The sequence below is a fragment of the Pseudorasbora parva genome, chromosome 1 (assembly GCF_024679245.1).
Source record: "Pseudorasbora parva isolate DD20220531a chromosome 1, ASM2467924v1, whole genome shotgun sequence".
Taxonomy (NCBI): domain Eukaryota; kingdom Metazoa; phylum Chordata; class Actinopteri; order Cypriniformes; family Gobionidae; genus Pseudorasbora; species Pseudorasbora parva.
This window is the reverse complement of record NC_090172.1, coordinates 4417105-4435283: the sequence shown is the minus strand read 5'-3', so window position 1 is coordinate 4435283 and position 18179 is coordinate 4417105. Positions and strand designations below refer to the sequence as shown.

Sequence of the window (18179 nt, the reverse complement as noted above, 5' to 3'; positions counted from 1 at the left end):
GAAACACGCCCATATCATGATGCTTGCACCTCCATGCTTCACTGTCTTCACTGTGTACTGTGGCTTGAATTCAGAGTTTGGGGGTCGTCTCACAAACTGCCTGTGGCCCTTGGACCCAAAAAGAACAATTTTACTCTCATCAGTCCACAAAATGTTCCTCCATTTCTCTTTAGGCCAGTTGATGTGTTCTTTGGCAAATTGTAACCTCTTCTGCACATGCCTTTTTTTTAACAGAGGGACTTTGCGGGGGATTCTTGAAAATAGATTAGCTTCACACAGACGTCTTCTAACTGTCACAGTACTTACAGGTAACTCCAGACTGTCTTTGATCATCCTGGAGGTGATCATTGGCTGAGCCTTTGCCATTCTGGTTATTCTTCTATCCATTTTGATGGTTGTCTTCCGTTTTCTTCCACGTCTCTCTGGTTTTGCTCTCCATTTTAAGGCATTGGAGATCATTTTAGCTGAACAGCCTATCATTTTTTGCACCTCTTTATAGGTTTTCCCCTCTCTAATCAACTTTTTAATCAAAGTGCGCTGTTCTTCTGAACAATGTCTTGAACGACCCATTTTCCTCAGCTTTCAAATGCATATTCAACAAGTGTTGGCTTCATCCTTAAATAGGGGCCACCTGATTCACACCTGTTTCTTCACAAAATTGATGACCTCAGTGATTGAATGCCACACTGCTATTTTTTTGAACACACCCCTTTCAACTAATTCAACTAATTGCCCAATTGCACAGCCTTAAGAGCGTGCATATCACGAATGCTGGGTCTAATTTGTTTTCTGAGAATCTACTGAACCTACTGGTAACTTGTTTGCCACGTAGCAATAAAAAAAAATACGAAAAACCTTGATTATTCTGGTTAGTCACATTGTACTGCTATTATTTTGAACAAGACTGTATGTATTTTATAGATTAACTCTCTAAAATTGGACATGAAGGAAATAGTTCACCCAAAAATGAAAGTTAACTGGTTGTATTTGTATGGAAAAGCGCAGCATGAACATTCTGCTCAACATCTCCTTTTGTGTTTCACACAACAATGAAAATTATAGTTTTGAAAACTGAAACGGCATGAGGTTATGAACCAAGACTGGTCTCAACGTATGTTTTTAAGTGTTTGTGTAGTAGTGGCTCTATAAATGTGATGTATCTGTGTAGTGTGGACCAGAGACAAGACTGTACTTTACTTATTTTTTGTTTCTGTTTTTTCATAACTAACTATTTGCTCCACAAAAGGAACATGCATCTGTGAATTTCTGTCTTGTATCCTCCATCATGCTTCGTCTATAGTAATCCCTGCTGTCGTTTATCGTCATGCTCATGTCTTTATTCCAGTATGTAACTGCTGGTGAATCAGTCAGTGTATGTGATGATATGAAGGTAGAGATTTCGACCTATTTTTTTTTTCTTTCAAAATATTGTACAGCATAATGACAAATAAACATATTTTTGTAGGTTGAATCTGATTTGCCAGACTTATTAAAAGTTTAAACTGGCCACAAAGGTTGAATTAAAATCAACAATCACACAGATGCTCTAATGACCCGTTAGTTGTGTGTCACATATTATTTCAAATTATAATACAGATTGTCCCAATCAATCCTGAATTCTGATCAATTAATATGATTTCCATTTATTGTACAGCACCCGCAGAATAACATTATGTTTGTTTCCATGTCATGAACTATATCTTCAAATAGAACGATGGCACTTAATCAATATACTGTATGTGCCCTTAATAAAAGGACATTTGATAAAATCAGTAAGACACTTCGTCGTTCCTAACAAAGCCTTTCAGCTGTGATGACAGTATATTGACAGTGTAGCACAAATTTCATGTAAAATGTTTTTAAAATATTAAATTATAAAGTTTTTGCCATCAGGCTTGTCATTTATTTTTTAAGGTCAGTTAGTTTAACTATTTCTCTTAAAAGCTATCTACAATGTAACTTTTGTGTGTGTCTCTCTCTGTTCTCATATTGAAAAGTCAATGTTTGACATTTAGATATCAAGTAATGCCTTATTGGTAACTGGTGATGAAACTGTAATATTGGACACACTGCAAAAACTGCACAGTTTTGGGACACATGTATGGCTACACACTGAAGGTATTATTATTACCATACTCCGTTATGAATCTTTAGATATTTTTGGGGCTGTGCAAAAATGATTGTTTTAAATTGCTTTAAATATGATTGATATCACTTCAAAAAGGAAAATGTCAACAGTTCAACAGTTAGGTCCTTCATTTAGTCTACATAAAATGTACATAGAATTAATAATAGAACATTATAAATGTGTGCTTGGGACATGGCTTTTAATGGTGAGACTGTTGTTTTTGTAATCAAGCACTCAAAATTTATATAAAAAGCTGGATTTAGATTTATCGGCCAATACAGTGCATCCAGAAATTTAACATTTTGTTATGATACAGCTTTATTCCAAAATGGATTAAATTCATTATTTTCCTATAATGTCTACAAAATACATAATAACAAAGTGAAACGCTTGCTCAGCATTAGCTCAATACTTTGTTGATGCTCTTTTGGCACCAATTACAGCATTAAGTCTTTTTTTGTTTGATGCTACAAGCTTGGCACATCTAATTTTGTGCAGTTTCTCCCATTCTTCTTTGCAGGACCTCTCAAGCTTCATTAGCTTTAATCGTTTCTTATCTTGGCTGTGTGATCGATGCTGACTGGTCTCCCAGTTTCTGCCTCTGAAATATTTCCCCACAGCATGATGCTGCCACCCATTGCTTCACTGTAGTGATGGTATTGGCCAGGTGGTGAGCGGTGCCTGGTTTCCTCCAGAGATGATGCTTGCCATTCAGGCCAAAGAGTTCAATTTTTGTTTCATTAGACCAGTGTGTTTTGTTTCTCATGGTCTGAGAGTCATTTAGGTGCCAACTGAAAACTCCAGTTGGGCTGTCATCTGGCCACTCTACCATCCAGGCCTGATTGGTGGAGAGCTGCAGAGATGGTTGTTCTTGGTTACCTCCCTGACTAATTCTCCTACACACCTGACTTAAGTTTAACCAGGAGGTGACTCCCGCTCTGACCACATTAGTAACCCGGTACGTGTGGAATCCACATGTTGCTGCGCAGCAATAAACCAGACAGACTCCAGACAATGCATTCAAATGCTTTAATCGTTTCTTAATATGTACAATTCTTGATTATTTCACCCTTTTAATCTAGACATTGTTATATATTTAGACAGCTGTTTCCCCTTTTGTTATATTCAGACCCATATTCAGACACTACATTTTGCCCAAATGCTAGGGACGTTTAATTTTTAAAAGCATATAAATCTTATTCCTGCAAGAAAAAGAAAAGTTAGTTATGAATAAAAATTTAAAAAAATTAACAGCAGACACATTAATCCAAACCAATTTACAAATGAGTAACATCTTACACAATGAAGCAACATTATTTGCGGTATATAATGGCAAGTTTAAATTATAATCTATAGTTAAGTACAGAAGATTTTGTTTATGGTTTTGGGTTTGTTAAAGAAGCTGTTCCATGAAAGTCTGTCTCCGCAGATAGAGTGGAGGAATTTAAAATGTTGAAGCTATATAACTTTAATAGTTGTTTAGCCAGCATTATAGTGAAAAGACATCTCAATGTATCATGGTTTGCAAATTTGAACCACAACCACTGACTAAAACTGAGTAGGCCAAATGACCCTGATATTCAAAAAGTACAAATAAAGTGACTACATTGTATTTAATAGGCTTATAAGTTTAAAGCAACACTGTGTAACTTTTTTTTGTTTATTCCTAGCAAAAAACACTTAGTTCTTTCAAAAATATGTGCTCATTAATTTTTACTTCTTTCAAGTATTCTCGTCGTAAGTAGGGATGCACCGATACCACTTTTTTGGAAAACGAGTACAAGTACGAGTACTTGCATTTCAGTACTCGCCGATACCGATACAGAGTACTTAAAAAAAAACATGATTTAAATTTACAGGTAACAGCTTTACTTTAAAAACAAGGGACTAGTTTGGAATTAAGAACATTTATTTAAAATGAAAAGCATGTTGTATGCAACATATTACAGAATAAATAATTATTTAAAAAAAATTAAACAGTGACAGTGCAACTCAAGTATTTTTTTCATAAAAGTATATAAATTCTGCGGAATTGTTTCGCATGTAATATGGCTTGTTGCAGCGTGAAACTCTCATCTATCCACTGGGAGGTTGGGCTAATTAGTGACACGGGGCTACTCGATGATTGCCTGTGTTATTTTCACAGCACGTGGATTGTCTCTGGACATTTTCTCTCTCTTGCAAGAGTTTGCTGATGTGTGGGTTGTGTTGGTTTAGAAGCGTGGGTAAACTCTTTGTACTCATTACTTTGTACTAAATGCACTACCTTTTGAGCCTCCTCTGGACAATTTCGCTGAGCACAATTTGCAGTCCGCCTTTGTTTTGTCGTATTCATGCACTTTGAAATAGTTCCACACTGCTGACGTATCTCGTCTCGTCTCGCCTTCTCCCCGCTCTGAGCTGTAGCCGGGCCTGGGGGCGGGCACTCGGCACCTGTGATTAACCCCTTACACGCCGCTCAAGCATAGACATTTCTCAGACCATGGTATCGTCCCCGGTATCGGGGGACTTTTAACGAGTACGAGTACTTTCGAAAATGTGGTATCGAGGCCGATACCAGATACCGGTATCGGTATCGGTGCATCCCTAGTCGTAAGTTTATAATATGCCATTGAAAATACATACGGGTGAGGGGTTCGAATGTCGGTCGCCATGTTGCCCCTCCATCTTGAAAGTACAGTAGCCAAAGAGGGACATACCAGTAAATTCAAGCTTCGCCTTTCGCGTGTTAACACTCGATGGCACCAAGTCTAATGTGAAGAGAGGGACTGCCGTTGCCTTGTTATCTTGGACTAAATCGGCCACCGTAGGAGTTAAAATGAAATCACAATTGAGAGGAACAGAAACTGTTATTCACTAGATGGTCATATACCTTTACACCGCTAGATGGGGGAAAATATCACACAGTGTAGCTTTAAGTAGATGTAGACAAGCCTACTTTTTATTTCTACAATTTATGGTTAGATGCTTTGTCTTTGAGAAAGAAAAAGTACCTGTGCTTTAACCCATACTTTAACTACAATGGTAAATGGACTGCATTTATATAACACATTCACCCATTCATACACCGACGGCGATGTCAGCCATGCAATCGTCAGGAGCAGCTGGGGTTAGGTGTCTTGCTCATGGACACCTCGACACTTGGTCAGGTGGAACCGGGGATTAATCCACCAACCTTCTGGTTTGTAGACCACTTACATGAACCACTGCCGCCTCACTCTACAATATCTCTATATCTTTCGCCCATGATATTTATAGATCGCACAGTTTCACTGATGATTTATCTATAACCCTGAACCCAGGATAGAGAGGCTCAGTAAATGTGGTCTGTTCTCTGTGAATGAGGGTCATTTTGTCAGAGACTTTGTAGAAGGACAGAGTTCCTGCACTGTGATCCACATACACTCCTATCTTACAGGAGCTGGACACTAGAGGTAGTTTTCTCTCTCTGTTATTGTGCAAGAATGAACAACTCCAGGTAGCACAGGACAGTTTCCAGGACTGACCATTACATCCAAGCAAACTTTCATTAGCTGCTCCTTTCCTGCTGATGCTCTTATATGCCACTGATATACCCACAGCCCACCTCCACTCAACCTCCCAGTAACAGCGTCCACACACACTCTCTCTACACAACACCTGCTCATAATGATCAAATCTGTCTGGATGATCTGGATACTGCTGCAATATGTTAGTGTAAGAAGCCATTCTGTTCCCCTCAGACAGGCAGAGGCTTTTGTTCACTGTGTTTGGATCCAGCGTAAATGGACTGTAATCTAATAAAGGTAGAAAAATAAGATGCTTTAGGGAAAAAGGTTGACCATTGTGTCTCACCAATAGTGATGATATCAAAATTTATGAGTGTGTATTATTTGCCACAGTTTATTAAAGTATAAATAAAAGTCTGCCTGCTAAAATGTAAAGTAGAAGTAGTAGGAGCAGTACATGTGACACTTTTGAGGCACTAACTGCTATATCGATCTTTCTGTGTTTGTAAATGTTCATATTGACTTACACTGGAGGAACTCTTTCCTGGTCTTGGGTTCAGGAACAGGTATGATCTGGATGCAATTCACTATAAAAAATAAAAAAAAGAATCAACATGAATTTTATATAAATGGCATTTTAGTATTTTACATATTGAGTTTCTGTCACAACAAGAATAACAATCTTATGACCAATTTTCATTAATAAACCGACAATAAGCAATACCTTGTAAACCTTTTAAAGATATGAATGTTCTGGCAGCTTATTCAGTGTGTACATGTCTCTTTACATTTTGAAGCCAACAAATTAAACATTTTATGCAATCTGTTTTCTTGTAAAGTCAATTTCCTCTCTGTCAGTCACGTTTTACTTTACGTCAGAACGACTGACGAATCTCACCTGATAGCCCAATTACTTTTAATAATAAACAAAACAAGCCAATCGACATTCGTGAGTGAGATTTGCATTGCTAACCACTCCCATGAGACAAGTAGGCAAGTATGTAAGGAAACATGCTGAACTAACTCAAGCTTTCGCTTGAGAACCAAGTGTTTCCTCACAATTTTGCTCTGCAATCATTGTTCGAGTGTGTACAATAAACTAGGAAGAAGTTCTCAAAAAATAAGAGCAGCTTCCTCAATCTCTGCATCAGGAAAGGTGCAGTTTGACAGTTAGCGATGCTATGCCTTGCCACATGCCCACTCTTCTTTCACCAACAGCAGGAGTGTGCGGTTCGAGGATGCAACACCTTGTCAATTATCTCCAGCCACTCCCTCACGGGAACCACAGAGCCTGGTAAATGCTATATCACACTCAAAAACTCAACACCAGGACGCTATGCCTTCCAGGTTGGGTCCCTGTGCTCCACCTCTCTGCCCTACCCCAGGTAAATCTGTAGTTATATTGGTGCCTCTGTATTGTTTCTGGGGGCTGGCTAGCGCTCCCCAGCCCGGCTCGAACTCAAATGATCAGACTCGGCTATGTGATTCAGTTGACTAGGCGTCTCCACAGGTTCAGTGGTGTCCACTTCACCTCAGTGCGGACAAAGATGCTCCTGTCCTACATACAGAGATTGCAGTCCTACAGGTGGAGGACACAATAGAGCCAGTGCCTCCAGCCAACATGAGTCCCTCCAGTTGACATCAGGGTTTTACAGCCCTTACTTCATCATACCCATAAAAAAAGTGGTGGATTACGGCCAATCTTGAATCTGCGTGACTTGAATTGGGCACTGCACAAGCTCCAGTCAGAAAAAACAGAAATGCATTTTTGAGTTTAACCCCAAGGTTGGTTTGAAGCAATCGACCTGGAGGACGCATGCTTTCATGTCTTGTAATTCTCCTTCAGCTCAGACCGTTCCTACGTTTTGTGTTCAAGGGATGGGCATATCAGCACAAGGGCCTCCCTTTTAGGCTGTACCTTTTAGGTCGAAGAGGCTATCCTTACCCCGATATGGGAAGTCGGTGCTCAAATTCTCAACTATCTTGTTAACTGGCTTATCCTAGCCCAGTCACGAGGTCAGTTGTGCGAACACTGAGACCTGGTGCTCAAGTACCTCATTTGGGGCTTCGAGTCAACTGGGAAAAGTGTAAGCTCTCCACCGTGATGAAAATCACTTTTCTCAGTATGGAGTTAGACTTGGTCATGACAGCACGTCTCATGAATGAGCGTGCTCAGTCAGTGCTGAACTGCTTGAACTCGCTCAAGGGCAGGACATCAATTCCACTGCAATTATTTCAAAGGGCTCCAGGAGCACATGGCATCTGCAGCCGTGCTCATGCCACTCCGATTGCTTCATATGAGGCTGCTTCAGCACTGGTTTCATGGCCCAGTCGCCAAACTTTCAGCCCCTTGTCCGACCTTGCTTTTCTATGGGCAGGAATTCCCCTAGAATAAGTGTCCAGGCATTTTGTCATCTCAACAGATTCCTTCACCACTGGCTGGGCTGCCATTTGCAATGGGCGTGCCATGCAGCCTTGGGCTCCTGGACAGGACCTCGACTCTAGTGGCATATTAATTGCCTTGAGTTGCTGGCAGTACTGCTCATCCTGTGCCAGTTCTGTTGCTGCAGGACAAGTATGTGACAACATTTGACCGTTGCTTACATCATCAGGGTGGTCTACGCTCCCATCAGGGTGGTCCTACGCTCCCGGGAATAGAGACATCTGATTTGGAGATGCTTTGGAGACGCACTGGTAAACCTGTTTTCCGGACACATCTCACTTCAAGTTGTGTTATTCCCTGACCGAGGGGACCCTTAGCATGGATGCACTGGGACACTGTGCAAGATTGGGATGGTTGCACCAAACTGACCACCAATCAGACTTCCACGTTATCTCTTTGTGGTCCCCATACACACTGTCACTCAGCAAGAGCATCTCTCACAAGGTGTGCTCACGCTTTGAAACTGTTCAAACGCACCTATTCTGTTAAAACGCACTCCTAGTTCGAGCATTGAATGATGTTCTTCTTACCGAAAAGATTCTTGGAAATGCCCGATCAGATCCATGCTTTCCTTACGAAACAGCATGACGAGACAGCAGAATGCCCATTCCTGATTGTTTTTATTATTTTGCAAAAACACAGCGATTTGTTGTTATTGTGAATTTACAGAAAAAGTAGACCCTTTACAGTTTGCAATACTCTTATCTGTATGACCAAAAATTAATAAGTATTTTAAGTTAAATGCAAGTGATCACGCCTGCATGCCATGTAGTAAGCACACTCGCCGCACAAACACAGATATGCATTTACATAATCCTGCACATTTATCTAGGTTCACTAGTTCACACTTACATCAAATTAAATAGAGTAAAGATTATGCGTATTTAGCGTGCTGTCCGGGGGAGGGCGCCGGGCTCGGAATTTGGCCCGAACACAGATTACCCCCCTGTGATAGAGATACTCTAGAACTGGACTGGAGTATATTATAGATTGTGTTGACATCTAATAAGAGTTTGTAAGAATCAAGTGAGGAGATGGGGTGGTGGAGGGATGCTAAAATGAAAATGGTCAACGAAAGAAGGTAAATCTGCTGTATATATATACACCCCTCTTATCGTTGATTAGCTTGATGTGCTCCACTTGTGTTTAATTAGGTTTAATTATATGAGCGTGCTCCCCTTGTGTTTAGTCAGGTTTAATTATCTGCACGTGCTCCTCCCGAAATGTTGTTAATAAAAACTTAACATTAGAGCGAGCGGACTTGTAAAGTTGCTACTACTTACATGTTTCAAATGATAAGCTGCATTTGAGAACGATGAATAATGGCTGAATGTTTGGATTTCCTGCTGTTAATGATCTGTCCAGTTTTTTCATTTTTTATTAGGGGGTTTTAGTCGACTCTCAGACGAGATCCCAATTCGTTAGTCATTCTGACATAACGTCTCTGTTCCCTCCTTCAGAGAACCGGGGTTACATTAGTAACCTAAACGTTTTTTTTATTTTATTAATAAATGTATCTACATTTTCCAAAGGCATCATAAGCTTAAGTATATCATAGATACCATTGGTGTCAATATGTACATGTAGACACTCACTGATTGATGTCTTATTCATGTTTGAGATTACATAAATGTCTTATACAACAGCTACACTTTGTAATTTCCCCTTTGAGCTATTTCTGAGAGTGAATATGTCATCCAGTACTTTACCTCTACCAGATATCATTTTTATCTCCTCTTGGCAGAAATCCTCGAGTTTCTTTCTCAGATGAAACACAGATGTTTGTACATTATCAAAGGAGATGAGAGCACTAACAGTGATGTTGGGTGAGTCCATAGGCAGTACAGAGAGCGACTGGAAACTCTACAGACACACAAAAAACAGAGCAATTTTACATTAAAGTGGAAAAAGTCATGCTCACTATTCACTAAATGTAAAGCCTCCAGACTCAACAGACATGCACCATAGCTGAATATGTTAATGCTGGTGGGCTGTATCTGCATACACACTTTTCTTTCATTGTATATTTCATTTATAAACTTCTTTAAAAATGTAAACCACTGTCGCATTTATCAGAGCTCTTGTTACCTGGAGGAACTGGATGTCCTCTGAATGTGAAAGCTGCTCTAGCTCGGCTTCTTTACCCCTCAGATCAGCGATCTCCTGCTGTAGTTGCTTCAAGAAGTCTTCAGCTCGACTCACTGCAGCCTTTTCCTGATCTTTTATCAGCTGTGTCACTTCAGAGCGGCTTTTTGCAATAAAGTGGATGAGCTCAGTAAAGATCCTCTCACTTTCCTCCACTGCGGTCTGTGCAGAACACTGTTAGGACAAACATCACAATCGCTTCATTTCTACCTAAGCTCTTACTGGGTGACCCACATTTTGTGAATTGTGTTAAGTATTTAAAAAAGGTTTTTTTTTTTTTTTTTTTACTGTAAAACTCACCTTATAAGACTCCACAGCATTTCTGAGCTCCTGAAGATTTTTCTCCTTCTCCTGGATTATCTGCTGGAATTTTCTCAGTGTCTCCTTAAAGTGTTTCTGCAGGACGAAAGAAAGAAAGAAAGCTTGCCATCGCTCACTATGCACTACATAAACATTTAGTAACTTGTGCTATTTGTGATTGTTAACCCTTTATGATAGGCTAATCTTTAAAGATGCAAGAACAAGTATCAGAATTAATATGCCTACACCAATTCACAAAGTCAAGTCATACCTCATTCTCTGTCCTCTGTGCTGCAACCGATACAGTGTTGTGATTTTTATGTTTATCCACCATACACAGCACACATATGCACTGCTGATCTGTACGACAATAAATCTCTAAAATCCTCTCATGCTCATGACAGATCATCTTCCGGAGGCTCCCTGTGGCATCAGTTATTTTGTGTTGCTTTCCTGAACGAAATTCCTCATGACGTTCAAAATGACTTTGACAGTAAGACTCCAAACACACAAGACAAGACTTGACAGCTTTGCACTTTCTTCCGGTACAGACGTCACACTCAACTTCTCCAGGTCCAGCATAACACAGCGCAGGAAGTTCAGGAGCCACAGTTTGGAGCTTCACCAGTTTATCTAACATTTCGGCAAGCACCACATTTTTCCCTAACACAGGTCTCGGAGTGAACGTCTGTCTGCACTGGGGGCAGCTGTAAACTTCCTTCTGTTCATCCTGATCAAAGCAGCCTGTAATGCAGCTCATACAGTAACTGTGTCCACAGGAAAGGCTCACTGGATCCTTCAGTAAATCCAGGCAGATTGAACAGCTGAACTGGTCCCGGGAAAAAGCAGTCTCCGCCATTTCACTGCAAGTACATACAGATGAAGTGCGACAAACAACAGTTCAATAACACTTTCGGTTTCTCTCAAATGATCACCTGATATATTTTACTTCTGTGTCGGAGAGACGTGTGCAAAACAGGGGTGTGTCTTCAACGCTTTTTTCAGTTAAAGTGGGATCTTCAGAACGCCAGTGTGCTGAGAAAGATTTGAGTAAAACTGGAAGGAACGTTACTAAAAAGACAAACGATGCATGCATATAGGCTAAAGAAAATTTTGCACAACAGGGGAGAGTGAGGTAAGATGAGCCAGTGGGTAAGTTGACCCACCCCCTTTATCTTGGCAACTGTACACTTGTATTGATACACCCATTATTTCTGCCAGACGAAACAGAGAAGCCCACGGGAGGAGTGCAAGGCACCCGTTTACTTTAAAAACTTTTTTTTTTGGCTTGTCAAAGTAAAATTTGTAGCATTTTAACTGCTATGGGGCAAAATGAGTCAAATGCTGTGGGGTAAACTGAGCCAGCGTTTTAACTTACCCTACCATAAGGCACTTTAAATCTCTGAAGAATAAACTGGTATAATTTTAATGTAATGTTGTACAACTGGTTTAGTTGATAATTTGCTTTAAAATATATGTATTTTTAGTTTTTTGATAGGAAAAATTTACAAGTACACAATATCCTTCTCTGATAAGTCCCGGAAGATGTTTAATCATATTCATCTTTCCACCTGTTGTCCCTAACGGCCTAACTTGCAGAAAAACTACCACGCCAAGAACCTTTTGACTAACATGTTTATTAGTTTCAATGACATTCATTCGCTCATTCTAAATCAGTGTTCATTTAATGTAGCCTAATTTTTATTTCATTTTACTCAACAAACTCTGTTTAGTCTGTTTTTTTTTGTTTTTTAGAAAGAAAAAAAAAAGTTACAACATTGCTGTTCAAAATATTGTTTCAGAAATGCAAACCATTAAAGATATTGAAATTTCAACTTCATTTGGTTGGTTTTACGTTGTTTAAGCTTTAAGAAAAGAAATATAAAAAGAGGTAAATTATCTTACAATTTCACATGGGTTTGATTCAGATTCAATCATTTGGTCCATTTACACCCAGATGGTGCAACTTACCCACTGACTCGGATCAGCTTATCACTAACCTGGGGTAAATTGAGCCACATGAACACTTTTTCTGTAAGAAGCCATATTTTTACGACCCTTTGTCATAGATGTATTCTGATCATTTATAATGACATCCTGGAATTACTTTATACTTAATTGTACTTCTGCCTTATTTTCTCTTCTATATTCAACACACATACTGTGTTATTGAGTGATTTGTGAATTGCATTTATTTGTCCATCTGTGTTCCTGTATTGCTGCCTCTAGTGTGAAGTGTTCAGCATTTGTGTTTTTGTGTCTGCCTCGTCAATAGCTCTTTATTATAGAACGGCTCTTTCCCACTGTGACCTGTCCCCAGGATTTATTTTAACCATAAATAAAATCATTAAACTACATCTGGTGTCTTTGGCCGTGTTTGACCAGCAGATGTCCTCAGTGGGCATGAGCTGCACGTTGGATTTGGTTGATATTGGGTGTAATATAATAATGAATAATTTGCAGCAGATCTGAACACTTACCTCCACATACACACAGATAAAAACCTACTGTATAGAAGGGCAGAATATGAAACTGTGTATAGAGCCTATGAAGTGATTTAAGCACTATTAAAGTTTCAAATTGACATTATAATATCATATCTAAATCATAGCAGAGGACATAGGCATATGCTTGGGATTTTTATTATTTTAATATATTATCACATTATTCAATATTATTATTTTATGATAATGATAGCTAATTAATATTGTTCTTTTTTTATTAGCATTAATTCCCAACTGAAGAGCAGATGACATACAGACATAGGCATATGCTTTATTATTGTTCTTTCAATATTTTAATATATTATTATTTCATTTTATTATTATTATTTAATATATTATTATTAGTTTTATTAATAAGTATCAATAATAATGTATTATATTATTCACTTTTTATTGTATTATTGGCGTAAGAGCAGTTAGTTTGGGTTAAAATGAAGGGGGAAAAAATGAATTGATATTTATATTTATGGAGGTCTGCTATGTAAGGGATAATGTACACCCAGCCAGTTGTTATCGCAGAATAAACCCAGACAGAGTGATCAAGACCCCAAGGCGAAGCGGAGCATCACTCTGAAGGGGTTTATTCTGCGATAACAACCGGCTGGGAGGACATTATCCCGCTTATTACACGGCTACTAGTCTCAAATAAATTAGACACAAAATATTGTCTTGAGATTAAATATTTTATTAGCTCTTACGCAAAGCTTCCGCGAAGAAAAACAGTTCCAACCTGCTTTAAGCCTTTATCTGTTGCTGCTAAATGTTGAGAATGAATGCTGAAAGGGTTAGTTCACCCAAAAATGAAACCAAGCCTATGATTTACTCACCCTCAAGTCATTATAGGTGTTTATGACATTCTTCTGTCAGACAAATACAATCAGAGTTATATTTAAAAAGTCCAGGCTAACGTTAATCCAAGTAGTAGTTGTAGCTGTTTTTGAAGTCCATAAAAAATGCAGCTGTTTGTCAAATAAGGTGCTCCACACGGCTCCGATGGGTTAATAGAGCCTTCTGATTCGAATCGATGCGTTTGTGTAAGAAAAATATCCATATTTAAAAGTTTATAAAGGAAACCCGCCTTGAAGTCCCCCATTGTAGCCATGGCTGTTTAAGTATTTAACAGCCACAAGATGGCGCCAGCGTTAAGCATAGATGTAGTACCGGTCAAGATAACTCTTAGTACCCGGATGAGCGGGTGTTATCTGGAAATAACATACAGCTGGAATGCGCGATTGACCAATCAGAATCAAGTATTTCACAGTGCCGTGTAATAAACTGTGATAAAGATCTCATTGGCATACATTAATCTGTCACAATTTCATTTTAGTTTTTGGCCATTTAAATATCAGAAATCGTACCAAATTGCAATTATTTCACATGTCAGGCATTTAGAGGGTTAAGCATTTAAAATCTGCACAATATCCTTTAGGAAAAGCAACAACAGCACAACGATGACCTTGAGACAGCACATGAAAATGCACTATTTTATTGTCCATGAATTCTACAGCTTCAAAATTCACTTAAACATTCATTATGCCATAAACATTCTGTTCACACAACCTGATCAAACCGTACGCCTCACTGTACATTATAGAGATTTTCAGCTCAACTAAATCCTATCGGAAGAGCTAGGACATGGCGAATGGCTTGCATATAAATAAATAAAATAATCTCACCTAAATATACTGCATTAGATCCTGAGCTATACACATTCAAGAGATTTACAACCTGCTGAAAGTCATTTGAGTGGTTGGACAGGTGACCACGAACAGGGGAAACTTTGTCCTTTCTTCTTGGGTCTGGACTATCTGAGAACACTTCCAGTCTAAAGGGGTTCACAGTCAATACATCAGTGCGTCAATACATAAGAGAGTTTGTTTGCATAGTTGCAGGATGGCCACAGAAACAGAGAGAGAGCGCCAGCGCCGGACGAGTTTCCTGTGGAGTGCAGTGTGACCGTCAGTGGTTACCTGTGTGGGCAGATGGACAGACAGACAGACAAACAGACAAACAGACAGACAGACAGACAGACAGCACTGGTTAATGAGCTGCAGAGGTGGACAAAGTACACAACTCTTTTACTTGAGTAAAAGTTCTACTGGTCAAATATTACTCCATTACAAGTGAAAGTTGTAAAAACAGATTTTTACTTGAGGAAAAGTACAGAAGTATTTTTTTTTAAAAGTACTTAAGTATCAAAAGTAAATTCCTTTTTTTATTTCAACACATTATTTTATTATTGTTGTATAAATGCACCAGTCAGTGATGCTCCATCTGACAAACTAGCATAAGACTAAATGAAACTCATTTAAATACTTGCATAAAAGCTACAAAGCTGCTGTCACTTTAAGGCCGAATGCACGGATCCAATACACTGGTACACATCTGATATTCTCCAACTGTTCACCTTCACTGAAGACATAATCAACTTTGTTGATGTGAATACTCGTCAAAATGAGAATTTTGATATCCGTCTTCTTCCACTTTGCTACAAACTATAAATCAGTGTTTAATAAATGCTGTGAAATCATTAAATCAGCACTAGGTAACTTCTCAACCTTCATAATATATTTTTTAAGACTCTTGTGATGATAAATCGACTTACAATAGGTTGAATGACACGTCTGCCATAGCCTGACGGGGTCTGTATCGTTTTTAATCGTACTTTTAAACTTCGGGTTTCGGGTAGTAACCCGAGAAAAAAAAGAACTACAAAATTCGACTGCTTTACGGCATATACGTCACTTCCACCAACACACACACTTCCTTACATTCGGACGTGCGAGCCCAACTTTGTTCCTCGGATAATATAGTCATGTCCGAAGCAGCAGAGACAAATAAGAAAGAAAAGGTTTTGTTGGAGGAAAGCAATAAGAGGAAACGAAAAAGTGATGTGATTAAAGGCAGGACGAGGATCAACATGTGACCAGCGTTTGCTCGTCGGCGTGAGCTGAAGGAGGCGTGCCCGACCGATGCTGTCCTGCTTGTTACGGTGAGCTACCACTCAAACATTGAACTGAAGTATCATATAGATTCTGTAAAACGGTAACCAATAGACTACTATAATGACGCTGGCTTGTAAACGTGAGCATCGTGATTATTTGGCGTTTGAAAAAAATAAAACCCATGAAATTATATTCATATGACATGCTGAAACATGCCACTGACTGTAACGTAACCTGGGATGAAGACATTTCACACGCGACGCCAGAAGAACTCTGAACTCCTCCTGCAGTGTTCAGGGGAACTGTTAGTGCTGCACCGACCCGCGGCGCCACTTTTATGAAGTTATTTGGCCCGCACCGCACCACTGTATATATTTTTACAGCCCGCCGCGCACCCGCGACCATTAAATAGACATACGGGGTCCGTGGGTTATGAGACGACCCGCGCATCACTAGTTCAGGGCTATCAGGGCTGTCATGTCAACAAATGCACGCGCGATGGCATCCCCTGTTGTAGGATGACAGAGATTACGACAGTAGTTGAGGACATTATTTTTTCCAAACTGTAGGGGGACCCCGAGAGGAAAAGTAGCCAAGTGCGGCTTTAAACTTAACGTGACCCTATAAGAGTGATTTCTGAAAGGCTTTCTGAAAAAAACAAAACACCTTTTAAAGAAGAAAAAAAAAAAATCATCCACTGACTTTCAAAGCTGCTACAGAAACGACTTTTTACTTCGAGGACCTTGATAGAAATGTAGTGGAGTAAAAAGTACAATGTTTGTCTTTCAAATGTAGTGAAGTTAAAGTCATACGTTTCCAGACAAAATAATACTCAGGCAAAGTACAGATGCTCAAAAAGTGTACTCAAGTACAGTACTCAAGTAAATGGAGTTACTGTCTACCTCTGAATATTAGGTGGAGGGCGGAGCTTCAGGCCAAAACATCAACATCAGTTGAGGACTTCAACAACAACTTTATAATGACAATATCCTGGCCGGACTACTGTTGTCAGTGATAGATATAAGTGTTTGAAATTAACATGATTTCTTAATGTCTAGTGACATATCAGAGCCATTTTATGATTAAAGGAAATACATTTCTTACATACAGCTCCTTTAAGTGCAGTACTGAAGTGAGTGGAGTTACTGTCCACCTCTGGCAGTGAGGCGGCCGTGGATGACGTGAGAGAGAAGAGAGTGGGATTAATCGTACCTCTCTCTGAGAGTCAGTGCAGGGTTGCTACTGAGGAAGGAGAGCTGCTGCTCCAGGCTGCAGACGCGGAAGGCCAGATAACACGAGGACAGGATGAGCAGGATGATGCTGCGGGACACAAAGAGGAACATGCACTCAGATGCTTTTCACAAACTGAAGACCAGAAGACTACAGCTCACTGTGACTCTCATGACGATTAATGAGAGCGGTGAGATCATGGAGAGCATTATGCATGTTCAGATGGGACACTAGATGGCAGTGTTTTCAGCTAAAATGTTTTTTTGTTTTTTTTTGCATATCTAACAGAAACACTAATTGATTAAAACTATTATTAAATTATTATTAAATTATTAACACTATTGATATGATCGTCACATCTGTTTGGCACCATCTCAGTTACGCAAATAAATAAAATAAAAACACTTAATTTAATTTAATATTCATAAATATTATTTCGGAAAAAAAGTATTATAATGCCAAAGAGATAAAGATTTGGAATTCCCAACTGAATTTAAAAAATATATATTATTATTTAATTGAATTGTTTTATTATTATTTTATATTATTTAATATATTATTAGTATATTATTATTTAATTGTATTGTTTTATTATTTTATATTATTTAACATATATTATTATTAGAAATAATAATGATAATACTTTATTATTAATTTATTATTTATTAATTATTATAAATGTATTATTAATTCTCAACTGAAGATCATAGGGTATAGACGTATGCTTAGATTTTTTATTATTTAAATATATTTTTATATTATCATTTGATTCTATTATTTTATGATAATATTTTATTTTGTATATATTATTAGTATTATTTATTTTTAGTTTTTATTAGTATTAGTATTAATAATTATTATTAGTATTATATTATTTGTTTTTTAATATTGATTTTTGTATTATATTTTTAAAATGATTATAAGTATTTTCATATTGAATATTTTTTATATATTTTCTTAAATTTTGTTGTTGATATAATATAGGCACACAAAGGT

The 18179-nt window shown here is 38.4% G+C and overlaps 2 protein-coding genes across 4 annotated transcripts in view; both read right to left on the bottom strand.

Annotated features, from left to right (window-relative positions):
- Positions 1 to 3143: 3143 nt before the first annotated feature.
- LOC137090158 (E3 ubiquitin/ISG15 ligase TRIM25-like) lies at positions 3144 to 11479 on the bottom strand. 2 transcript variants are annotated; one of them, XM_067454068.1, is made up of 6 exons: positions 10776 to 11479; positions 10505 to 10600; positions 10148 to 10366; positions 9769 to 9922; positions 6144 to 6203; positions 3144 to 5904 (listed from the first exon to the last, which is right to left on the bottom strand). In XM_067454068.1, exons 1-6 carry the CDS (start codon positions 11361 to 11363, stop codon positions 5381 to 5383), a joined length of 1641 nt encoding a protein of 546 aa, XP_067310169.1. In that variant the 5' UTR covers positions 11364 to 11479; the 3' UTR covers positions 3144 to 5380. The 2 variants fall into 2 exon arrangements, with proteins under 2 accessions (XP_067310169.1, XP_067310085.1); XM_067453984.1 differs by having other exon boundaries at positions 10148 to 10378; positions 10776 to 11477.
- A 2983-nt stretch (positions 11480 to 14462) lies between these two features.
- The window catches only part of gramd2aa (GRAM domain containing 2Aa), a 54392-nt gene continuing 50675 nt past the window's right edge, over positions 14463 to 18179 (bottom strand). For both annotated transcript variants that reach the window (XM_067453767.1, XM_067453855.1), the window contains exons 11-12: positions 17166 to 17273; positions 14463 to 14978 (exon numbers count right to left, since the gene is read on the bottom strand). In XM_067453767.1, coding sequence (XP_067309868.1) covers positions 14975 to 14978; positions 17166 to 17273 — 112 coding nt within the window. In that variant the 3' untranslated portion in view covers positions 14463 to 14974. The remainder of the gene's footprint in view (positions 14979 to 17165; positions 17274 to 18179) is intronic.

Coding starts and splice junctions, on each gene's coding strand:
- LOC137090158 (XM_067453984.1), bottom strand. CDS start 11,363: ATGGCGGAGACTGCTTTTTCCCGGGACCAGTTCAGCTGTTCAATCTGC. Junction 9,923..10,147: donor AGGACATCCAGTTCCTCCAG/GTAACAAGAGCT, acceptor GTGTGTCTGTAG/AGTTTCCAGTCGCTCTCTGT. Junction 5,905..6,143: donor CAGGAAAGAGTTCCTCCAGT/GTAAGTCAATAT, acceptor TACCTTTATTAG/ATTACAGTCCATTTACGCTG.